Genomic DNA, 25792 nt, shown 5'->3' with positions numbered 1-25792 from the left:
GGAACAAATGTAGGTCGGTAACGTTCAGACAAAGATTCCTCCAGTCATGTAAAGGCCAAAAGCTAGCTATACATGTATTGGATTTAATCGGGTTCGCTGTATACTGTATAGCATCCATTGACATTTAAATCCTATAAGAATCCTTTGGTGAACGAAACTGTATCGCTTCCGTTCCACGCGTGACCCGATGGTACAAATCGACCTTTTACTTTCTTGATGACGCTTGATAGGAACGCAGAGTTTTAACTGGGTAGTTTATGTAATATCCAACGTTCTATCACCCTAATAATTAATACAAATTATGTTAATAAGGATTACCCGGGTACACGGATATTCACTTTCAATACTTTGCAGGTAGCAAAGTTTCTACAGATTTCTTCTTTCTTAGGTGATCATAAATTGATTTCTCCTTTTGTGATATAAAAAACTGACCTGAAATTGTGAAGTTTAACAACTTGACTGCAACATCATTGAATATCTTCGACAATCTTGTTCAAATTATTGACACAAGAGTTAAAATGAGGTAAACATTAGAACGACGATGATTCAAAAGAATGCCTATAAATATTCTCTCGCTGCTTATTTGATGGTGCGAAGAGTTACCTATAGTAATTCCCATGACGCAGCTCGGTTCTCGATCAGTTCCGCGTCGATTTCGTGGTCGATGGTGCCACGCGTTTTCCATAAAACATCAGCAGGAAAGCGTTTCCTGGGCCTCGAAGCATGCTTCGCCTTCGAACAACGTTTAACGAACCTTGCGCTTGTTCTTCCTGCCGTTCAGCAACAATTACATTACACTTACACGGCGCAGCTTTCGCAAGACCACCGGGACAAATCAGATCATCAGTTTCTGGGTGTCCTTGCGACGTAGGAGCGGCGGCAGACGAAAATTTCCACTATGGTCTCAAGGTGTCGTCGAACGACCGAGTCAAATGCAAATTTACAGAAAGAACCGCGCCTTCTACAAGCTCATAAATTGATCTGGTGTAATGCGTAACATCGCCGTTTCTGACAGAGCCATCTATTCCGAATCTCTTCTAACGAAATTTATTAATTGTATCTCACAGACGATTTATCTACTTTCCCCAGCGGCTTCTTCTCGGAAATATTGGGTTACAGCCGAGTTCCGTCCGATTTTAGTTGTACGATCAAGATTCTGATAAAATATAGCCACTACAGCTCAAAAGTAGCTAGCATTCTTAGCGATCTTTCACCGTCCTTATTATAGCAAGTTATGTTTACCAACATGATCGAAATTCCATAACTTTGTACCAGGAATCGAAAGGATTATGGAACTTTAGAAAACCGGTACAGTGGAAAGTTTTCAAAGTAACATTTTCTCTCATTTTAATGCTTTATTTACTGGAAATCTATTGATAAGATTTTTTTATAATAATACTGTACCAAAAGGAACCTTAAAAATTTTCTTTTACATAATAATTAATCGAAGAGAATTGATGTTTTTACCTAATTGTTACAGTACTTTGGGAAGAGTTCTTGGTTTTGGCTATCAGTCGCTGGCGAATCTTATCTGAATGTATCCACTCGAAAAATTATGTAAAGTAAACAGTGCTTTCCGTTACTTCAACAGACATATTTCCGCTTTGTAGAAATCCATTTTGCGTATTTTTCATCCGATGTCTTGTTATCCACGCTTTTTGCACTTCCGTCTCGCAGTTAATTGCTACTAATTCCTACCATTTCATCGACGAATGTTCAAAGCTCGTTAAAATACTTGTAAAACAGCTTTTAATTCGATTTTTCAATTTTCCTTCTTAATTTATATCAATTATGACGCAATGATGGTGTACTTGGACGTTGTTTGCGCCTTAATAACACGCTCGTTTATTAATAAATATCGAAGAAATTGACGCAGAATCTTTTATAAATAATCCACGTGATCTCTCGGTGAATGTAAAAGCGGACGTTGTGTGTGTTTCATGGATCAATTAGCGAGTACCTAAAGGCCGAGGCCGCACGTGCCCAATTATGATTCAAAGACTTTTTAAGTGCAATTGCGGTTTTTCATTTCGGGATTTACGACGTTATCATTTGGAAATGATTTCCAGTTGATCATTATTCATGGTCCGTTTTTTAATCATTCTGCCAGTGAGAACTCTATCCGTAAAAGTTTTTTTTCATTTCTGTCGAGCCAGAGATCCTATTTTTATTTGTGTGCTGGACCTTGATGCATTAGTGAAATGGTCAATGCGTGCTGGCAGAGATAAGAGGGTTCGTGCAATCCTGACCTTGTAAGCATTTTTACGAAAATGCAAATGTACCAAAAATGTATGAGTACGTCTAGCGAACTGTAACTATAAAATTTTGAATAAATACATCATTATGATTGTTTTAATTTGAACAGAAATGAAGTACGATAAAGAACAGTATAATAAGTTTCTTGATAAAAGTGTATAATAATCAGAGCAATAGTGATGTGATTAATTAAAATTCAGCGCGTTTTAGCAGCGTCACCATTGAATTTAAAATGAAGATTTTTTATGAAGTTATGTATAGTGTGTTTTTATATGAACAGGTGAGCCTTTTTGCAATTGGAAAGTGTGGATTATTATGCAGATGCAGCCTGGAAAATTCTACAAAAGGTTATAAAAAGAAATGAGACAACCGTATCTAATCAATTTTTATTTTATCACGAATTTACTAGAAACATCGATATAAAGATATGAAAAGTTTAATTTAATTTTTTATTAAACACGTTCTATCTTTGTTGCACGATATTTCCGAAAATAAATGCATTACAATTTATTATTTTAATTCATCGCTTTCTATAATTATTAATTCATATTTTTAACGATTTCTTTTTATATACAATATAGAATTTGAATTACAAAATAGCGCTCGTATTTTCGCATTTCGTATACTCGTTTGAAAGTGCCTATCACATAGATATAGTGTAGAGTATACATAGAGTAAACACTTCCTAATATCTCGACATATGCATGTCTCACTTTATCTGCCTTTTTATAATTTTCGCATCATGTGCCTGTTAAACAATTTAGCTTTTCTATAGTGGCTCAATATAGCCAGTGGACCAAATTAGGCTACACTTAATTCCTAATTTTCCATTGTCCACAATTACTAAAATAAAGCACTGAAACTCCAAAACTGTTGCTATGACGCAGTCCACAGTTAACATATCATGTATCTACCAGCGATTATCACATAATTTTCCAATGTCCATAGTCCATGGCTGAGAATTTTTAAATATCTCCTTCACCAGCGACAGCATTTTCAATCATGAATCAATAATTCACCTTCAGTAAGGCAATGTAACCAATTTAAATTATTACATAAAAGACGATTCCTAAGTTTCTTTTGGTACAGCACAATTTTCAAAAACTTTCTTAAAAATTGTCAGGTGAGGGATTGAACTCTTCAACACTTCATTCACCCGAAAATGGATCAAGCCGCGATAAGAATGGTTAGGCCCACGTGTAACTTAAAATTCAAACGCCGAAACGCGGCTAGAATCTCATTGCACAAATCTGTGAACCAGCACTATAAAAAATAGAAACCTTTATTCGTAGGTGTCCGAAATCGTGCGAACAATTTTCGCAAGCCCATCTCGAAATGGTCAGATCGTTTCTGTTGGTCAGCCACCTACAAACAACAACTGGGCGCCGTGTTCGGTTGCCATAATCGCAGCCGGCGAAGGATTCTGACGTCAAGGCTCGGTGAGGCTTCGTCTCCCACCTGGTCGATCGCCGGCTTGATGGTTGGATGTCCTCGGCGCAGATGCGACATCAGAAAAGGGACGTCCCGGCGCCGAGGGTGACGACGAACCCGCGGAGACGCCGAACCGCCAGTCCGTGAGATGTCGTCGCCAGGAACAGACCGATTTTAGAGTGTGTGTGTGTGTGTGTGTGCGAGAGAGAAAGAGAGAGTTTTCGAGATCGGTGGTGTGCGCGCGGTCTGAGGAGAGCATGTGCGTGCACTGAAGCCCGGAGATTGCAACGGGTTGCAGCGGATACAAGGGGTGTAAGGGGTGCGTTTCCACCAGCTGGTCTTGTCATCGTCGCGTGCGGCCATCGATTGCAGTTTCTGGGAATTAAACGGCGAAAAGATTAAAGAGCTGATAGAAGACCTGATAACGGCTTCGAGTGGCGCATTGCCGATCCGTAAATTTTGGACCGTCAGTTTTGCCGACTTTTGAAATTGTGAGGCGGAACGCGAGGAGACTGATTAGCGGCAACATTTCGAGGAAAAAGTGGTGAAAGTAGGTTTTGTTTCAAGTTTTCTGTTGTTCTTGATAGTGTTATGTTAAATGTTTTTCTTAAATATTATATTTTTAATATTTTTCTATTGCTTTTGTTTTAACCCTGAGCACTCGAGTGACGACTCCGGGGCGCCACTAAAAATTGCTATATCATTATTTGAAATATTTGCTTACATTATTAAATTTGTTTGTATTTAATGAATTACTAAATCACTAATAATATGGAACCCTGAATAAAATGTTAATTATATGTATAGCTATACCCCTCTAATATTAAAACTTTCTATGAAATTATTTAATTCATAATTATGATTATATATAATATATCATAACATATGAATTTAATTAATTCATAATTAAACCGCTCTGAAACTCCACAATCATGATTATATATATCAGAACATATGAAATTAATTAATCTATAATTAAACCTCTCTGAAATTTAATTTCATTAAAATACTGTAACCCATTTAATGATATATTCATATGCATAAAATGAAAATTGTTATATATGTAGAATGGAAACATTCTAGTGACATGTGAATCATCCTCTCGGTTGTGAGAAGTTTGAGCACGTTCTGACATGTTGACTGAGGATGTCAGCGAGGACCATTGTCTATGGAACTTTGTAAAAGTGTAAATGGTTAGATAGGGGTGTATGAATAGTGCTGTAGAAAGATATTTTGTCTCGTTGTCTGATGAATGCTAAATTTGTTCGATGGTTCACTGATAGTTCAATGGTCCTGAATTGTTTGTTTTATAGTTAATTAAATTGTAATGGTGCTTTTATATTGGGAATTATTTAGCAAATTTCTTTATTTAAACATGTGATCAAAATTGTGCAGAATGTAAATAAATTAAATCTTGTCATTTTAAGAAATATATATATGTACCATTCATTTCTAGTGTTTGGCGTATTTATTATTGAAACGTCGAGAAATGATCTTTCTACACTTCTATAATATTCTAATGGTGCCCTTTCAACCCTCCTATAACTTTAAACACACATAATTACATGAACTATACTACTACAGGAATATACATATACTATACATATACTACAGGAACTACATAAACATATCTTTCTTTTTCAATTTTAATGAGTTTTAAATAACGCAACAGTATTTTTACATTTTGTGAATGCTTGTACTACTGCGAATTTAATTTAATTAGTTTTGTTATAAATGTATAAAATCCGCGGTCATAAGAAAAGAGCTGGCCAGATACGTTTGTGCTAACATATTCGGGATATATTTTGAGTTGTGGTTATTTCGCATCTTTACCTTTTACCTTACTTAGATCGTTTGGGATCGAACTATCTATACATATGTAGATGAAGCATACTCAGATAATAGAGGATTCAAACATTTGAAGTTCGGGTGATCGAGTTCCTTCAATGTTCCTTTAAAATGTGAATTTATTTTCAGCAACTATTTTTAAACAGCGTACGAGGGTTAATAAACTTGGACAACCCTTATATAGCATGTATGTTGTCATCACAGGTTTTAGGTGACACAGATTTCGCTCATCACGTTTTATGAAAAGGTTGACTCTGTACACAGTGACTTTTTAAAGAGTGTTTGATCACTAAATTTCGAGTTTTCGATGAATTGTCAATGTTTAAAGTGTTGAGGCTTCGAAATAAGTCCAGATTTTTACGAAATTATAACAGTTTAAACATTGACAATTGACGAAATAGTTTCTACTTTTCCATGGAATAAAAATTGATGTACAATTTTTTTTAGTTCTTTATTTAACTTTGAATGAAAGATGTAGTGCCAGCTTTGCAATAATATGAGGTATACCACGAGTGTTTCACAGAACCGAACATAGTCCGCAGTCTTCTTTCATAAAACAGCGAAAAAAATCGCACGTCAATTGTTAAGACATCGTTGCAAAGATGAATCTTCAATCTTCAAAATCATGGTCGATTCAATTTCGAAAAAAATTTTCCAGTGATTCCAGAGACATTTGAATCTATATGTATGTACATGATGAATACCCATTCGTATTCGTCATATTATAACAATTTAAACATCAACAATTCTTTGCAAATCACAAATCAAACTTCACATACCTTTCGAAACCACTACTCTCATCTCCAACATACGCTCGCTACTGACAATTTTAACACTTTGTACTCGAGTGACGATTCTAAGGCGCTACTAAAAATTGCTTTGTTATTATTTAAAACAATATGACGAGCGATAGTGACAAGCTCCATATGTGTAAAAGGAAGTAACTTATGTACAGTGGAAATATTCTAGGTCAGAAGAAATGTGTTGGTTTTTGAGTTAACACAGCTTCAAGTGCAAAGGTTAAGATTCTCACAAGGAAAATGCTTCCAAAACCGAATCTTCACTATTTTCCTTATAACAACCGTTTACACAGAAACATTCTGCCACCACTAACAAATTCCACGCATATTAACGAATCTCTATTCCATTGACAGTGGTCCGAAGCGTGACTTGTGACACCTATTTCCATCGTCTCGATTATTGCCAGCTGGCAGCGCGTCCTCCACGTGACGGTATCTAATAACTAAAGCAACTCTCGAATGTTTGCCAATCGAATAGAGTATCCTGTCGTCTTTAGACTTCCGGTGCACAAGCATTGGAGATGTCCTGCGATCGTTATCCGTCCGCTGTCGAGCGCACGCTTCGTGTCGGTTAGCAAAGGTGGAGCCCTCCGCGCGCGCAACGTTTTCTGAAAAACGCAATCCGTATGCTGTCGCGATCACACGTCGACACGTTTCTCACGTTGCAGGTGTACATGAGGTGTTCTCCGAGGTTTCCTGGTCTCGGTTCAACGCGAGTTTCCTGTGCGAAGATCAAGATCTTGGTGCACCGGAGATATGGGATCGGGATTCGGTCCCCTAAGACGAGTGTCCTGGTCTCTTAAAGCTGATGAGTTTCTGTCATGCTAGTCGAGCAGCGCAGCGCTTCGTCGGCGAGAAACCAGCCAGGAAACGCCGTCAGCGAATCAATAAAGTGGTGCTCGGCTTCCCGGTGGCGGAATCCCAAAGCCTGACTAACATTTAGCCAGTTTCCACGACTGTTTACTGGGCTCGAAGACAGGAAGAGGTTGTCGAGGAAGATCCACTCAGCCTGTCAACATGATCACTTGTTGGGTGCTGACCGGCGTGTTCCTCGCCATCGTCGCCATCTACGGCCTAATCGAGATACACTACTTCCTCAGGATGTTCTTCACTGTGTTCTTCGCGCGGTTCTGCAAGAAACGCGTGAACATCCTTGACGAGACTACTGTCTATGGTAGGTTATTTTTTATGAGATGAGAGACTGTGGTGTGTATTACTCATGTTCATCAGGGTTGTCTTGACAAGGGCTGCCTTGTCAGTGCAATTCTTGACTTGGGTTTGCGTGTGTGTTTCACGTAGTACTCACAGGTGGCTGTTTAGCCCTTTAGGAATGACGTCTGTGTTCAACTGTGATCTCAACGATTCATTGTTGAGAATTTCTAAAAGAATCGTTCAACAGTATTTTTGTCGTGAACCGATAAGCTTAGGGACGTAGTTCAATCATTTCTTCGGGGGTTGTTTGTTTACATAGTGTAGTCATTGAGATAATAGTAATGATTAGACTGCGGATTTCATGCATTTATGACAAAAATGGGCACGAGTAATTTAAAGCAGTGGACGAATTACGAAGATTTAAGGAGATTAGTGTATTAATTTCAGCTTTTTAAGATAATTGAAAGAAAAAAGAGTTCTCTTTTTGGCTCCTGTGTCTTGCAATCAATGCAAACATTTTTTATTTTGCATAAAGATCCGCAGTCTAGTAATGATACATTGGCTCCTCACTGTAACTATTAATTGCTTTCAATCAACGTACATACAGTATACTTTGTGCTAATACGGTGGACACTATAATACAATGTAGTGAACGAAGAGTTGTTTGTTGAATTAAGAGGAAAATAAGAAGCATTTAACAGTTAAAGGGTTGAAAGAAAATCGAGATACATAATTGCTAATATACAAGTTATACATAAAGTGATCTATAAAAACTAGAAAAGAGTATGTAAATCATGAATTAATTCGTCATCCCTCAATTAAAGGGTTGGAACGAAATCAGTATAGGTGCTGCAAAGTAGCAGAACGTTTCCCAATAAAGTAGACAAGTTATATGTATATGTCATCTCTCAATTAAAGGGTTGAACCGAAATGAGTATAGGTTCTGCAAGATGGTAGATTGTTTCCGACTAGAATAGACAAGTGATATACCAGAAATAAAAAAGAATATACGTATAAATACTGAGTATTTAGTGATGACTAAGTGCGGGAGTTAACCGCAGTCGTCAATTTGTCGCAATGGAAGGTTGATGGAGAGACAGAGACTGACTTGACTGAGTAGGTACGTGTTGTACGCAGAATTATCGGAGCTACGTAATCGAATACCATACGCGTAAGAACACAAAGATTCCGTGAAAATGCATCTCATTCTCGTACCGGTCGCTACGTCAGTCCATGGAATCCTTACAATTCGACGACTTACCGCGGTCCCGTTCCTGTGGAACCTTGACCCACCACACGCGAGTCAGTTGACCGGCCGGCTGCTTGTGTCGCAAATCCAACCGAGTATTGATTCGGATACGAACGCGGCGAAATTCTGCGAAACTGGACCAACCCGGGGAACGTAAACACGAGTCTTCTGGTGATAAGGGATGTAGATGTCTTATGCTCGGGAGGGACCGATTGAGGAGCCTCGAGGATCTAGAATCTTGTATATGGCTCTGCACACTGTCTCAGTGGGCTAACGAAGAACTTTTCTAGCTTCGTTCTTGAAAAATAATTTTGCGGAAAGTAGTTGTAATCTGGGGATTTTGAACCTTTGATATTGGATGGAGGAGCTTTGTGGACATTTTTATAAGAGAGTTTCACTAATGTGACTGTTGAGAATCATTTGTTAATAATAACAGGATGGAATTTGCCACTCATGAACGTCTATGGGTGTACTGCAGATTTTTTCTGAAGTAATTATTTGAAGAAATGTTTTAAGTAGAACTTTCTTACAAGTGTCCAATGATACAGTCTGAGACTTCGAATGCTTCTAGTGCTAATTCTTGTGTTTGGTTATTCAGAGTTTCACTCCATTTAGACGTGAACATCTAATGAACAATGTAAATCTTGTTTAGATACTTCCGCAACTTCAAACTGACCTTCCTCACGCCATAAAATGAAAATATATATGTTTTATTAGCTTGAAATGTAACTTATTTTATAAAGAATCCATTAATTAATATCATACTAGTTACTGCGAATCGTTGAAGGTCGGTTATAATAATTTAAGCTCGTCGAGCACACTACATATGCATCCTATCTCTGGGACGTATAATCGATTTGCTATAAAAATTGTAGATAAAAAAAAGAAAAATAATGAAACATGGGATCATGTTATTGCATTTTATACACTCGCTGCAACACTGTTCTCAGAAAATCGATTATATTCCTTAAAAAAAGTTTCCAAAGAACTTCATACGACGTAAGCATTTGCCAAATTCCCAAACAGAATACTATGCACCTAACCTTGCATCACCTTTGAATCGGAAATAATTAACAAGTATGGAAAATATTCAAGGAAATATTTAAAAAATGTTAATTATTTCCGTACATCAGACTACAAGAAAATTAATTAACAAGTGTCGGAAACTGTAGGAAAATCCCTTGGCACACTCCAATCGACATAAAAGTTAGTCCGTTAGTGCTAGAAGTTGACGCACTGATTCTCAACTAGAGAAAAACGTTGGTGGTCGAACCATTTGCAACATATCAACTTTTGTCGGTGCATATGATTACTATGTATTATCCTTTCGAACAGCCAGGTGTTCGAAACACATAGGTACACACACGCGTCTTTGTTACGCCGTGCGACTACTACGACGAATAATAATAAATCCTCGAAACGCGCTTAGTATGCCACAATATTCTGACGGATGCTAATCTTTTATTTATTAGTCCTTGCGACGAACGAGGAAACCGATTCGCGCCAAGCGCCGTCGCGACTCCTCGTGGTCTGTTTTTCGATTTCGCGATAGTGAATCGTTTAGATTCATCGATCCATCGAAATCATCGATCTATCGAAGTTGCTCAAGTGTTGCAAGATCAGGGATGGTTACGTGATGATTGAAATGACAAATAATAAGAATTTTTCAACACCTTCTTGGTGTTTGAGAGTTTCTAATTTGCAGCTTTGGGATTTTGGAATAAAATATGATACATAATTTTTTCCTAATACTCAATAATCTAAAAAACTGGTCCTCTTAATCATTCTCTGCCCTGTAGGACTCTTACTTTGCGGTTTCAGAGTCTTGAAGTAAGAAATAAGCGTCTGAGTCGCAGGGTCTGGATCTTGGAATGAAAATATGATTATGAATACCACGTGTGTTGGTTGTTATACTAACATTTGGTTTCGATAGGTATTTGCGCCACCACCGACGTGGACACGCTCCTTTACCACATGAACAACGCGAGATATCTACGCGAGCTGGACTTCGCAAGAGCGGACTTCTATGAAAGGACGAGCCTATATCGCGAGATCTGCTCGCAAGGGACGGGTGTTGTACAGGGGGCTGCGACGATTCGCTATCGTCGATTTGTCAAGCCGCTTTCCATCTTCAAAATTACGTCCAAGGTATGCTGAAGACTATTACACACCTATTGTATTTTATGCGACTGCATTCCCCATGTGCTCATAATATTAATTAATGCAGCGGATGTTAAGACAAATTTTTACATTTTTATAGATGCTAATTAATTGCTACGGTAATCGATCTCGCGATTCAGCATCCTCTTTATTCTCCAAAAAGGAAATCCACAGTGTACTGATTTTATTATGAACTGTATTAGCAATTTTAGATTTAAAAAATCTTTTAATATACATATTTAACTTTTTAAAAATAATACGAGAACAGATTTTTGTCTTCACTATAAACTATTTCACTAATTTAAAATTGAACACAATATACAAGACATAGTTCTAATTTTGGAATAAAGATACCATTAGATTGCTGTGTTTATTGTGAACTATAAATATTAGCAATTTTTAAATTAATGATGATGCTACAGGTCCCGTAACTGTAGTAACTATAATAATATCTGGTTTTTGAAAAATTGAACAATACAATAATATCCATTTGACAAGAATTCATGCAATATATTGAGCTGCGAATTCCACCTCTCCGTCTCACAAAAAGAAATCGAGTGCTCACGAGAAGATCACACACACAATGCTACTGTGTTCAGTTTCGGTTACGCTTGGTTTGCTTTACGAAGTGTTTACGACGCGTTCCTGCAGACAGGTTGCAATATTGGATACATCGTAAGAGTCATTGTTAGTCCCATCTTAGTAGCTACGTCACGCGCGGCTGGACTCTGACCGATTGTCTCGGGGATTCTTCGAAGATTTTTTAGTGCTCCTTTGTCAGATTATCTTCGTCCAGGTACACACGAGAAGTATCAACATTTGTTTTCGATAACTTCTTGGAAATCCTCTAAACTCTTCCTCTCTTTTACGTGGGTAAACTTTCAACAAAGAGACACATACAGTGACTCCACTTTGTCGTCGAACATCCATTAAAAGAGAATAACCTGTCTGAAGGTCGAAATATTTGCTTAAAATTTCACCAGGATACTTGAATGTTCTTTTGAGAAGTTAGAAAATACAAAAATTTAAAGCACAGAGAAAATAATTTTTGTAGATTTCATCAAAAGTGGGGCGACGTTGCTATAAATCACTAATGGTGAAAGTGTGGTAAAAACTCTAAAGGTTCTTACATCTTTCGATGCTGATTATTATTCGCGTCTGCAGCATCCGATGTCAATGTTTCAGAATTTTTAAAATAATAATAAAAAGCAATCTTTAGTATTTGAAATGGTACAGCAAAGAGTTGAAGGGTGTTAGAATAATATTAAGACTAACTGTACGTGAACGAACAAATAAAATCGTCGGTTTCGGTCATGCAAACTGGAGAAGCGAATCGTCGTCTTTCCTGTCTGGTTGCCGAAGCCGATTCTCGATCATTCATCATAGTTTCGTATGCATTCGACGGCCGCATGACGCACCGCAGTGGAGGATATACATACCCTATCCTCCTCGCGATCAATTTTATAGCTATGTACGCGGAATATAGAATCGAAGCCAATTAAACAGATTGTCATAAAACGAAGAGTCGATTATCCCATTGTTCACGGACTCGGTGGTTGAGCTTGCCTTTATAGAACGAGTCGCGCGACAGCACCTGCTTCAAAACCTCTCGAGCATGCCATATGCAATATTGATATTTGCAAATCAGTGGCGCAGCAAATGGTTTCCCATAAAAAAAATAGATTTTCCCAAAAAATTCGACTAACTGTTTTACGTTCAATCAATTGCTACATTCAAAAATTAGTTTTTATATAGTTGACGCAACAGCTGAAGCATTAATAAACCTCAGAACATATCATAAATGTGATGAAAATGGATTTTGACTAATATTTTAACACCCAGTGTATTGCCACTCCTCTGTACGCTAAACTAGACATGTTCAATCGAAGGGATTAATTATAAGACACGAAAATAGGTCAATTAAATTAAAAGTAGCCGGTGCATGTTGTCTTATAAAAAATAACAAGATTAAGTTTATTTGAACTTTGTGCGGTTCATATTATACATTTATTTAATCATTTACCACGAAAGCAACTTTATAATTCCAATAATTGCGAAATAAAATATCTGGAACCGGTCGTTTGACCGGTGGTGGTAGGTTTAGTGTCAATCAATGACATTGTTTTTCAGATTATATACTGGGACGAGAGATCGGTGTTTATGGAACACCGGTTCATCACTCCAAACGATGGATTCATACGCGCTATAGCAATTTGCAGACAGAGACTGTTAGACTGTAGCGCAGAGGCTGTGATCGGATCCCTAATGGAACGAGGAGTGAAGCAGACTGCAGATGTCGAGGCTGGCATTACTCAGGTATAATTGGATCCTTTGATTACCTGTAGGATAAATGCAGATAATATGGAACATCGTGTATTTTAGTTTCTCGGAACCAATAATTTTCGTAACAATTAAATGTCATTTCAGCATCAGTTGAAAGGGAAATCTTATTGGTTTTATAGAGTACTAACAAGACTGTTCAAAGACAGTGTAACATGTCAAATTAGTTGACAGATTCTAAACCTACAAAATATACATCGTGTGTGATTTAGTAACAGATTACATCTGCTATTTTCATGATGACCAATTATGTTCCATTATGGCCTTTATATCTTCGTAACAAAAATCGTGGGATAATGATTTTAGGCTCATTTTAAAAAGTGCAAACATCTATTCTCAGAATCCTGAAGGAATTCTTCTCAATCATGCTTATACGATATTCTACATTGTATAGGAGAGTCGAAAGACAGAGTTGATATTTATCGAAACTGTTCCAAATTCAAACAACTCTGCAGATTTCGAAAATTTTTTTTGACCAGTGAAACCACCACAGATTCGGAAATTGAAGTCTACCTTATACAGAGAGCCCTTAATACTTGGTGTGCGATTTTTTCTTGCCGTGTTATTTGTTGCATAGTCAGACTCCTCCCAATTCCATCATCTTCTCATGTAGGATTCATTCTAGCTTTGGCAAGCCTCAAAATCAGGGTTCCATATTACCGAACCTTTAACATACGCGGATGTTACGATAGTATGATAACTCTAGGGACATTTGTTTCTCTCTGTTTATCGTGAAAGATCGACGCAGATAAATCGGGGCGCACGTTGCAGATGCCACACGTGAGACCGGAGATGCCACCGGAAGTCGCCAAGTGGCTCGAGAGCAACGAGATCTCTTCGGCGCACCTGAGACAGGCTGCGGCGGCGGCGACCACCAATTGCTGACAAACGGAAGATGCGCCTTCCAGCACGAATGGCGTCGTTTCCGCTTCCGTCTACGCGACCACGACAGTATAGATGTCGAACGTGTTCCAAGGATTCTCGAGGGCGTCGGTCTTCCTCGAACTATTTCTCGGCGGATCACAGCCTCTGTGGAGTTAATAAATAACTCGGCTGACGACAGGACCACGAACGATTGTTACGCTTCAAGCTTCTACAGATCGTGATCTTGGACGCCCGCTTCAGTATCGATTCCATACGTTGTTGCAACGCGATATGCATGTGTGTATTTACAAGGTGTTTCAGAAAGTACCTTACGATCAATGGGAAACAAAAAAATGTGTATATACGTTGGCACAGGGTGCGGCACTCGACTAAGAACGCTTCGACTGACAAGCAATGATCCAGAACTCAAAAATTTAAAAAATTATGAAACTTCGGGAATATGTATGTCCAAACTGACTTTAATGGAGTGAGATCGACCCTTGAAAATTCGGCTACTTTTAGATTCGTTTCTAATTATACAAATAACTCATAAATGTTTTGCTAGACGATAGTTCTCATTAAAAAGAACAGCTTTTGTCGGGAAACTTTTCCCCTATATCTTATATGTAGGTTGCCATTGCCAGTTATAGTGCAAAATCGGAAAATAGCCGAATTTTCAAGAGTCGAGTTCAACCTCTTAACGTGGATTTGGTCAGCAAAAAATTGTGTAATATGTATCGTATTGTGTAATACATATCCCCAGTTTCATAATTTTTTAACTTTCCGAGTTCGGCATCATTCCTTGTGAAAATAATGAAATATGTTTGGTTTCTAAGGCACTCAATTGAAAACCCCTTATTATATTTGTTATTTAGGTAAATTGATTGGAATTGTCTAAATATGCTTGTTTTCTAAGGCACTCGATTGAGAATGGCTCAACATATTTTTGATTTTTGGGGTTGCAGTTAAAGAACGCCTAAGTATCTGTGTTTTTTTAGGATTGCAGTCAGAGAATCGTTAAAATAGAGTTAACATGTTTTACGAGACACATTTGGATGTATAAGTAATTTTTTATTGAGGATTATTCTTGACCAGAGACTTAAAAGTCATCATTCAAACGCTCATTTTAATTAGGATCGTAATTTTTAATGTACGCATCGTCGATGCAGCTTGCTGTGTCACGTTAGACAAGAATGTAACTGTTTATGTTAACTATTATCAAAGATTAGGAACAGTTATACTACCGTTTTGGAATTATTTGGCTTACAAATTTATTAGCATTATTAGTTATTAGCAAGATGAAAATTGAACAATATTCTCTGTGAATGACTTTTAACGTGAACGATAGATTTTGTATGAATTGCATCAATTATTGTATTGAGACTCGCATGATTTTGTTTGAGGGATTTTATCTGGATTATTATGACTTTCGTTGTGGTTCTAGTGTCGAGTGTTGCATATCGTATGCATAGAAAGCGAAAGAGTACAAAAAAGAGATAGATGCGACTCTATTTTGCTAGACAACGCAATGGTGTGGTTTCCGACCGTGAGAATGCCTCTAAATAATTATTTGTTAACTCCTTGCACTCGGAGCTATTTTCATTCCAAAACTAAAGATTTCTTCCGACTTGGAATATTTCCATTCTATATACAGGGTGGTCCACGCAACTTGCACACCTATAATAACTTCCAAAGTATGCGTTGCACGAAAAAGTTTTGTATACAGAAGTTCCATGGTCTGAAGGGGTGTATTATGTAGTGTATCTTTTTTACAGGTGGACGCGAAAATGACATGTGAAGGTCAACTTAATTTTTTTTAAATGGAATGAGGTATTTTTTAATACATCAATCGATTTAGCTGGACATTCGTTATAAAAAAGTACTATGTATGTCGAAAAGTTAGTAGTTCAGGAGATATTTCAATTTAAATCACTAAATGTCCAGCTGAATCGATTGATGTATTAAAAAATACCAGATTCCATTTAAAAAAATGAAGTTGACCTTCACATGTCCTTTACGCGTCCACCTGTAAAAAAAATATATAAATACACTACACAATGTATCCCTTCAGACCATGCAACTTCTGTATACAAAACTTTTTCGTGCAACACATACTTTGGAAGTTATTATAGGTGTGCAAGTTGCGTGGACCACCCTGTATATGTATATATGAGTTCTTTCATTTTATGGATATGAAAGCGATATTATAGTAATTTATTAAATACAAACAAATTTTATAATGTAAATAATATTTTGAATAATGATATGACAATTTTTAGTGGTCCTTCAGAGTCGCTACTCGAGTGCTAAGGGTTAAAAGATACAACCTTCTCATCTCGATGATTTTTTAATTGTCACTATATATCGACAACATATTAACCCTAGATACTTAATAAGCTATCTTGCGTGGAAATGACAACGCTGATTAAAAATACGAATTCAATTGAATCCTTTACTCTTAAATATAAGAGGAAAAATGTTTTACCTATATTACAAAGAAGCAGAACATAAAAATGAAAATAGTTAAGCTATGTTCATACTGAAGCAACATCGAGTAATTTTTTGTCGTTTTTTTGTTACCTTCTTTTTACTAAATAAAAGAAGAAGGTTCAGTGTGGATATAGCTTAATATTTACTATTGAATTTGAGAATACTGATATCACAAGGCTCAAATGTTCTAATTAAAAGTTTTGCAAAAAATTGTCTAGAGTTAAAAGATCATAGTGATGAAAGAGTGGTACCATTTTGAAAATGCTTACCAAAATGTCGGGGTGCTCGGTCGGATTGATGTATCAATAGATTTCGTTACGGAATTCTGTATGTATGTATGTATGTATGTATGTATGTATGCAAGTGTGTATGAATGTATGTGTGTAATTTACAAAAGGCTGCCGGCGACACCGTGGAACGGTGCGCCACGGTGACTTCAGAGAAGATTCCACCGAGGCCGAGAAATCCACTTCAATGGCGCTTCCGAGGTTTGAAGAGTCGTCTTTATTGAGAATAATCGCAACTCGCGCGACGTTATTTACATTTTTTTATTATAACGCGTGACTGGCGTCGGTAAACGATTCTTTCGGGATAAAAAGAAAAAAAGAAAGAGAGAGAGAGAGAGAGAGAGAGAGAGAGAGAGAGAGAGAGAGAGAGAGAGAAGGTTGAATCGCAAGAACGGCAGAAATGCAACAATCTATTTTACAAACGAGCTAACAAAAGAGATGTTTATATTTCTACGATGCACTCGACGTGCCTTCGCGCGATGCAAATCGCGTTTTAGGTTTTTACTTTCTGATCTAGTTTCGGTGTCTCTTCTGCAGGGCTGGGTACATTAAAAAACTGTATTATAAATAGTAACTGAAATACTTTAATTTATTTACGATAGTGTTTCTCTCAAGATGTATTTCTCAGTATTATCTAAGTACATGGGTATTCGAAAAGACGTATTTCTTTATGTATGAATTGGAATTATTAACTTTTCTCGGACATAGTAAGCTATGTGAGAAACAGTAACTCAGTAACTCATTGTATTGTGTATAAATATAGTTGACCAGTTCAAATTCAAAACAGTGGGAATGACAAGGAGACCTTCGGGACACTGTTCTACTATTTTCAACGTATTAAAATTGTCAATAAAATGAAATTAATTGTTTGCGTAGCTCCTGCGTCTTGCAAGCAACACAGACAATTTTTATTTTGCATAAGAATCATCAGTCGAATCATCGTACTTACCATTAAATGATAAAAACAGTAAAAATACTGTTGTAATTATTTTTAGCCTATTAAAATATTCAAAAAAGAAACGATTGTCTATCTAGCTACCGTATGTGCAATGATGGAGGGCATTTTTATTTTGCATATAAATCTACAGTCTAATAGTTATCAAGATATAGTAACAGCTATTTTAAAGAGAGCGAGAGAGAGAGAGAGAGAGAGAGAGAGAGAGAGAGAGAGAACTTCATCCATATATAAAAATATTTCTTACAAGTTCTTGCTGAAATGTACGTAATAATGCTTTTGTCTATCAAATAAATATTTTGGATAGTATTTCCTCGAATACGAAAGTAAACGATTTTTCAAATCGACCAATGTAGCGACAGTCAAGGGAATATTTCTCAGAGAATATTTTTATACCTAATTTCAAGTACTATTTTGCCCAGCACTGCTCTTCAGCGAGTAGGATAATCAGCCGGATATGAGTCGACGTTTATCACAATCGATCCTCGAGGTTTTCGAGGATTTTTATTACCGGCGCCGTTTCAGACAAATTCGTGAAATGTCCTCAACCGAATTTCCGATTAAAAATCCGCATCGTAGTTTTTTGGTGATTAATGTAGCCGTGGATTTTAGCGAGCCTTGACAGCTCTAGCATTCTGGACGTTGTACGTACATATGCGGAGACGTGTTATTATACCTCTAGATAATAATAATTGTCACTGTATCGGATAAATATAGTGTCGATAATCATGTCGTCGACACACCACTGTCCAAAAGAAGAAAACAAATAAATATTCTTTAGATAGTTCAGGAGTTTTCGGTCTAGTGTCCGTCTGGAATTATTTGCCTTGCAAGTTTATTCTACGAAGTAAACAATCGAATTTGCAAGTTGACGTCTTAAAGTTTCAGTTCACGATACAATGGATACAATGAACTTATTGGACTTTCTTTTTACGTCATAACCTCAAGTATTAGCAGTTTTTCTAAGCTCTTGGATAAACTGTGCTTCAAGTAATCAATTTAACAATGAACGTATCGATTTTTAACAGCGACGTAATTATAATACAATCTTTCCAAAAATTGTAAGTACATACTCGTTTGTTGAAAACTGCAAATGCATTGTAGAAAATAAGCCCAGTAAAACGACTAAAAAAAAATTATATATCACATTTTTAAGGCATAAGTGTAAACAGGAAGGTTCAATTTTTAATCTACGATAGTTTCAGTAACCCAAACAATTTGTAGACACAGATGTATTATGAATTGTCAAAGTAGAGACTTCAAACTTTAAAATGAGTCCACGTGCATTGTCGTACGATTCTTTCTCACGAAATTATAACAGTTTAATGATTAATCAATTTGACTGACGATCTAGCAACTTAAAAAATTTGATAAAATCAAATCGCTTTATTTAAAAAAATAAAATTTGGAATTTTTACTGAATTCTCATTTAATTTCCTTGCATTTTGCAAATTCTACACAAATGTCACCACAAAAATCCACTTTTAAATCTGTATAAGCAATTCCATCTCCGATGTTTGGGAGACGGCGTATTCGTAGCATTGAATATTAAGAATTTCGCAAGAATTAAAAATTTAGTGTTCCAATACATTGCAAATTCACAGTGCATGTGATCACGGTGGTAGCCGAACTATTACTGATTCTAATTAGTAGATTGCGGATCTTTATGCATTTATGAAGAAATTGCCTAGGTGACATATAAAACAGTGAAAAATTAGAAAAATCTAAAAACAGTGTTGTTTTCAGGTGTAAGAAACTATTAGGGGATGAAATGAATTTAACTCCTGCTTCCCACAATCGCTGCTGAACATTTTTATTTTGCATAAAGATCCGCAGTCTATTAAGAAGCACAAAATGAATAATTGGAACGATCCTTACGAATTAAATGTATCCCTTTAATACCTCCAGGGGGGGGGGTAGATAGGTGACCTTAGCCGATAATTAAAATCGTGATGCAAGTCCTATAAAAGAATGACCTGAAGTGACCCACATACAATCGAGTAATCCCTGATAGGGTCCCAGGTATTGTTGCCTGTTGTGGCCCGAGGACGAATTACGGATCAAAAAAAGAAATTCGTGTTACTTATTTAGTGACCTAGTACTTTGACCGCGGCGCAGCGCATGCCGAGCACAACGTACGAACACCGTTGGATAATGAGACTTGGCTGGATCAGAAACCGGTTACGTCTTCTTCGTCAGGTCTCGCTGTCCGGTATTTCATAGTAAGCTCGCAGTCTTCCGTGAACCGTTGCCGCGTAAACATCTACGTGTATAGTCTTCGCTCAATTTTTTTTCTTTACCTCGACTTTCGAAATCGATACAGAAAAATGGTTTGCGCCTGTACATTGGTACTTGTGCTGCTTCTCTTCATGTTCTTTGATGTCAACTACTTCCTCAGGATCATTTTCACAGTTGGTACTGGCAGGATCTTCTGCAAAAAGAGGAAGAGTCTGTTAGAAACCACTACCACTTATGGTTCGTAAAGTTTATTGTAAAATTTATGTTATATTTCTTGATAAGATATCTTCATGTTTCGAGAATTCTGATAATCTTAGATACTTGTTGGTGGTTTCTGTTGATGTAGTATTTTTTTCTGATCGTGATAGCCAGTAATTAATATTGACCTATTCTGCCGGCTCAGTCGGTCTCGAGGTTTGGATTGAATTGCGCAAACTCGAGTATGCCACGTGATACGGTAGATTTGATGTCTAAGTTTATTATTTAGACATTGCAATTTCTATTTTTTGTCGATATGCGATGTCGATCGCGACGAAGGAGAAACTATACTTTTAAATGTTCATGTACCCTACCTTTTATTCTTAGACAGACATTGAGTGAATGCAAATAAGTATATTTAAAATGAAACTATTTTAAATTATCTTTTTAAAATATGTATAAGCATATTTAATGAACAGCAGTATATGTATATTAACGGGAACGGTGCTTGATCGTATATGCACGTAGTCGTTAATATAATCTGTTTACTTAATTCATTGCAGTAAATAGTGCAACAGACACTGAAGAATGCATAAAAAATATTGCAAAATGCATTCTTAATGTTGTTTTAAAACATTGAAAATCCAGTCTAAGGTTTACCTGTATATATTATTCTTTACCTTTGTTGGACTAGAAGCGTTGTCTAAATTAAATCTGGCAATATTATATAAAAATGTCATTAACAACACGAACACTTCCGAGAGACATTGCATATTTGATCAAATCAGATGCCTGAATGAACTAAATCCTTCCTTCTTCCGATTACTATTAAAAGTCCACTGCATTAATCACAGGAAACGCATTTGGAAGATCAATATATTCAAGATCAATATCATTTCGTGAACAGTATAAAATTATATCTCGATCAATGTGTATTGTATAATTGCGTATACAATTTACCATTTACTGTTTCTTTATTATTTACACGATCATGCACGTCAGCTTCACAAAACCATTAATGGTATCAATTAACATGAGATGTGACACACGTCAAACCGGAAGACATTTGACGCTATTAGGATGTTGACTATATAAGTTTCTTTCGCTGCTTTTTACACTTTTTCTATTACACCTAAATGTTAATGTAATCAAATGTCCGCAATGCAATTCACCTACCTGTACTATAATCCCAAAACTCCTCAACCTATCAGCAAAAATACAAATACTTTACAAAAATTCAAAATTGAATCAATAAACATTTATGCCGTGATGAATCGTCAAAATTGTACCGGCGATAAGATTGCAGTGCGATCTTAGGTCGTGAATCTCGCTATGAATAAAACAACGCGCCATGATTAGATTACAATGCTTCACTTACGAGTGATAGTCATACCAAAGTAATACAGTATACTACCTCTTGTTACGGTTCGAATTGTTATTTCATTTTGTATCGATGGAATAATTTTTTTACAGGAATATGCACCACCCAGGATGTCGATTTAATTCTGAAGCATATGAACAATGCAAGGTACCTTCGAGAACTAGATTTCGCGAGGTTCTATTACTGGGACTGCACCGGTTTGTATACTGCAATTTCGAAGAGAGGTGGGGGCGCGGTGCAAGGTGCATCAACAACCCGGTACAGGCGAGCTCTTCCCGTTTTCACACCTTTCAAGGTCACGACCAAGGTACTGTTCAAGTTTTCATTGCAAAAATTGATTCACAATCTGTTATCCGAACTTATAACTTTAGGTAAAAAATTGTAATACACCTTTGTAAAATCGATTCTAAACAAAATGCAAACCTTCAACTTTTGCACTTCGAGAGTAATAGCTATGCAGTTCTAACTTACATAAGATTTGTTAATGTTGGTTTATTCATAGAGAAATATGTTTAAAAAATAGTTACAGTGGAAAAGACGTCTAAAATGTGTCAATTTTTGTGCATATTCTTTATTTTATTTAGAAAAGGTATTCAAAATGTAAATTCTCAATTTTTATTAGGACTTTGTGGTTCACGAGTTTTTAGTATGCAGTTGTTACATACTTGCATAATACGATTCTGTAAACTGTAACACCTCTAAATGTGGTCGTGTAATTTAATACTATATTATGCGTGTCGAGTCACCCTGCTTTGCAAAACAATTTCGTATGTGTTCTGAAAATGGAACATGATTCGGAACTTCTACCATGGTCATCTGTAGGTCAATGTCTCACTCTATCACATGGAATAATTAGAATTCCTTCTACATCTATTTATTTGATTCAATAAATTGAAAAATATCGGGATGATGCCAATAGTTTTCCACATTTCAGGCGTTCTTCACACATTACATATTATTTAAACGTACTGTCGTACTAAAAATGCAACATTAGCCTACACCATCTGATTCAGCACATGAAGATTTGCATCTTATAGAAGACTATACATTCCAACTGAAAGTAACTTACTGATTGATATTCACACAACATCAAGACATCGTATTTACACAATATATACGAATCCAAATACGCGTTGAACAGTGTGATTGCAATAGCGCACTTGACATTCGGACGACAAGGTTAATTCGCGAGCGAACAAGGCTTACTCGAGCGGTCGTTTAAAACTGGTTTCACTTTCACAGCTGATCTACTGGGATGACAGGAACCTCTACCTGGAGCATCAGTTCGTTAGCATATCAGACGGCTTCGTCAGAGCTGTCGGCCTCAGTAAACAAACTACTTTTGGCCTCAAAGTTCCTTTGACCGATATTGTCAAAGAACTGGAGCCTAGTGCCGAACAGCCACAGATAACGAAGGAGCTTCAATTGTGGATGGACTCCATGGAGGAGTCCTCTCAAAAGCTGAAGAAACGTGATTGAATCCTGCCTTGTAATTCTAGCATATTGTTACAGCCTATAACTTTAGGGCACTTTCGAAGCGCTCAGAAATGTTCGAATAAAAAGAAATGGGGAATTTTAAAAGTCGAGCGATTTGAGATTTATTCGAAGTTAATTCGTGCACACAGCACGAGATAATTGGTAATTTGCAGATATGAAATGCGTAAATTTTTTTTTCTATGAAAGTTTCGGTAGGTAGAGGTCGATCTAGAATATCAAAATTTACAATAGGGTAAACTGTACTATGGCTGGCACTGCAGTAGTTATTGGCATTTTTTATTTAAACGGCAAATATTAAGAATTCCTGGTATAGAAAATCATTTTATATTGCTTGTTATTTATATTTCAAAGCATCGTTGTAAGTTGTCATAACAGAGTTCTACATACGACTGTTAGTGTTTTATTAAAATTTTCGTTACGAGTAAGTATACTTTATCGCTTTCTAACTTAATTTCGGACTGTACTACAGTTGTAATAAGTGCGTATATGTTCAATTATAAAACAAATAGCCTGTTTAACGTTTACTTCTTACTGTGACAATGACTGTGCTATTTGCCTTACGATTGTTATTCACTGAATATATTTTATAATAAACGATTTATATTATAATAAACGATATATTTATATTTATTATGACTCGTAAAACTGTTTGATTTTGCCGAAAAATCTCTATCAGCTTATAATAATAGCAAGTTAAGCTCGCTTAAACATTTCAAAAAAAGACAAAGATTTTTACTACGATTTTGGCTTAGGGTGCCAATCATTGTACAGTTTACCCTACCGAATTTTATTTATTTTGCTGTTTTTATTGTTTAATTTTCATGAGGTCAGTAGTCTAATTATAATACAATGGTGTAACCATTTTAATTTGTTTATGGCACGTGAATACTATGATCAAATTGTGTTGTTCAATGTACTATTTATTTTATTTTTTCTATGCCGTTGACTTTTTCACCGACATATCAACACACTTGACTGATTGAAATCGTTCTGTCGGGGATTTGTTATATTTTGTCTTCACTTCGTTGTTTAACATTTGGGAGAAACATAGAAGTATCAAATCTGAAAGAACAATATCCGGTTATTGTTAAATAAGATAAGATGACCGTGACACGTGGAATTAGATTGACTGTAAAAGTTCTTCTATCTGAACTTTCAATTAGAATTCTTGACTATGGAAGGAAGTTATAGCACTTTTGACGTCAGGTGCTAATGGAGTCGTGCATTTGTATACGTAAAACGTTCATAAATTATTCAGTAGATGCATAGTATCCATAATGATCCAGATCAATCGCTGCTAGTTGCCAAAAAAGCATCGGAATATTTCCAGTAGACGTAATACAAAATCAGATTTCCTTTCATTATAATCTAATTGTTGAAATGTATCAAATCATTTTGCAATATTTTACCACTGTAGAACAATACAGATTACATTAACAGTTTTATCGTACAAAATCATACTTTTTATAATCTTTTATAAATACAATATGCGTTTCATTTCACACATGGCAATATAATAAAAAGAATTTATTTATATAATAATATTTATTTATTATTTCTCTAATCATTTATATAAACAGCCTTCAATAACTAGAACTTAACCATATCTTCCGATAAAAATACTCTCGAAACCAAATCCCACAAACGTAACGTTAACTCAAGTTAACTGAAATCCATCACTCCCCGAGCTCACCCGTTCGTGATACCGGCCGTCAGCGTATTGGCGCGTCTTCTTATAAATGATTCAGTATGAAGGCCCCCCAAGGGAAACCAAGGGACGACAGTAACGATGACAAGGCTGGGTCATTGTGCGATGAACAAGACCGACCGTCGAAAAACGCCGTTTCTCTTGGTGATGCACGGTGACAGAACAGTTCCCGTGGTAATCTGTCACGAGGCGTGTCCTCACCATCACCGTCACCACATCTCGTCAGTGCCCTCGTCGGTGCCATCACCAGCCGTAGAGATGGATTTCTCCGTAGGCCGTCAGATGGCGACTTTCGTTTCGCACAGTGACTGATGGAGAACGGATGTGCGGGAGTTCTGCACGTTCCTCCCGTGCAGTCGATCCGGGCGCTCGAAACCTATCGCGAACGCGCGCGCCGACCTTTGACTTCGCTTTCCATGAACTTTCGTGGCCCGAGCAGTGTTGAAGAGCTCCTGTCAGCTCCCGGCGACCATCGTGCCCTGGACCACCCTCGTCCCACCTGTAAGTGACAGTGTTTCGAAAACTTACTTCCGGTTTCGCCCTCTTCCGAACCGTTTCGAATTTTCCGCGCACTCCAATCTCCATTTCAAACTGTCCTCCAAAATTGTTCCGTCTCTTCAAAAGTTCTGAATTTTTCGTCTACGTTTCTTGTAGAAACTAGAAGCTCTTCATATTATATATTGCGATTGCTGTAATAATCTATAAAACTACTACAAGGTCAGCAATTTTTAGAAAAATGTTTTGGACCGATTGAATCCAGCAAAAATTTCTAACTATTTCAGTTGATTTGCCCACGCTTAAAATTAACTATAGCGCTGATAATTTCAGTCTATAAAATTTGCCCGTCTGCGAGAAGATTGACAGAGTAATTAATATTGATGTCGGTTTTTATTTTGTCGAATATAGAATATTAGATTAGAAGAAGAATATAGAATTTG

At 36.7% G+C, this 25792-nt stretch overlaps 3 protein-coding genes and 1 long non-coding RNA gene across 8 annotated transcripts in view; 3 read left to right on the top strand and 1 right to left on the bottom strand.

Moving 5' to 3' along the window:
• Positions 1 to 81: 81 nt before the first annotated feature.
• LOC143207162 (protein THEM6) lies at positions 82 to 17253 on the top strand. 2 transcript variants are annotated; one of them, XM_076420322.1, is made up of 5 exons: positions 82 to 4237; positions 7004 to 7509; positions 10670 to 10884; positions 13027 to 13212; positions 14008 to 17253. In XM_076420322.1, exons 2-5 carry the CDS (start codon positions 7353 to 7355, stop codon positions 14119 to 14121), a joined length of 672 nt encoding a protein of 223 aa, XP_076276437.1. In that variant the 5' UTR covers positions 82 to 4237; positions 7004 to 7352; the 3' UTR covers positions 14122 to 17253. The 2 variants fall into 2 exon arrangements, with proteins under 2 accessions (XP_076276437.1, XP_076276436.1); XM_076420321.1 differs by having other exon boundaries at positions 13975 to 17253.
• On the bottom strand, positions 17183 to 25338 carry LOC143207167 (uncharacterized). The gene is made up of 2 exons (XR_013008631.1): positions 24840 to 25338; positions 17183 to 20263 (listed from the first exon to the last, which is right to left on the bottom strand). It is a non-coding gene; the product is annotated as an uncharacterized LOC143207167 (long non-coding RNA).
• Positions 20160 to 24688, top strand: LOC143207163 (protein THEM6). The gene is made up of 3 exons (XM_076420323.1): positions 20160 to 20307; positions 21742 to 21956; positions 22892 to 24688. The coding sequence occupies exons 1-3, from the start codon at positions 20160 to 20162 to the stop codon at positions 23126 to 23128; spliced, it is 600 nt and encodes a 199-aa protein (XP_076276438.1). The 3' UTR covers positions 23129 to 24688.
• Tsp5d (Tetraspanin 5D) overlaps positions 25082 to 25792 on the top strand; it is a 34576-nt gene continuing 33865 nt past the window's right edge. For all 4 annotated transcript variants that reach the window (XR_013008629.1, XR_013008628.1, XM_076420317.1 and 1 more), the window contains exon 1: positions 25082 to 25355. The gene's annotated coding sequence lies outside the window, so the exon portion shown is untranslated. The remainder of the gene's footprint in view (positions 25356 to 25792) is intronic.

The sequence above is a fragment of the Lasioglossum baleicum genome, chromosome 3, assembly GCF_051020765.1.
Source record: "Lasioglossum baleicum chromosome 3, iyLasBale1, whole genome shotgun sequence".
Lineage (NCBI taxonomy): Eukaryota > Metazoa > Arthropoda > Insecta > Hymenoptera > Halictidae > Lasioglossum > Lasioglossum baleicum.
The sequence above is the reverse complement of the archived record's forward strand: the minus strand, read 5'-3'. Positions and strand labels throughout refer to the sequence as shown.

Coding starts and splice junctions, on each gene's coding strand:
- LOC143207162 (XM_076420321.1), top strand. CDS start 7,353: ATGATCACTTGTTGGGTGCTGACCGGCGTGTTCCTCGCCATCGTCGCC. Junction 7,510..10,669: donor TGACGAGACTACTGTCTATG/GTAGGTTATTTT, acceptor TGGTTTCGATAG/GTATTTGCGCCACCACCGAC. Junction 13,213..13,974: donor TCGAGGCTGGCATTACTCAG/GTATAATTGGAT, acceptor TTATCGTGAAAG/ATCGACGCAGATAAATCGGG.
- LOC143207163 (XM_076420323.1), top strand. CDS start 20,160: ATGGTTTGCGCCTGTACATTGGTACTTGTGCTGCTTCTCTTCATGTTC. Junction 20,308..21,741: donor AGAAACCACTACCACTTATG/GTTCGTAAAGTT, acceptor ATTTTTTTACAG/GAATATGCACCACCCAGGAT. Junction 21,957..22,891: donor CTTTCAAGGTCACGACCAAG/GTACTGTTCAAG, acceptor TCACTTTCACAG/CTGATCTACTGGGATGACAG.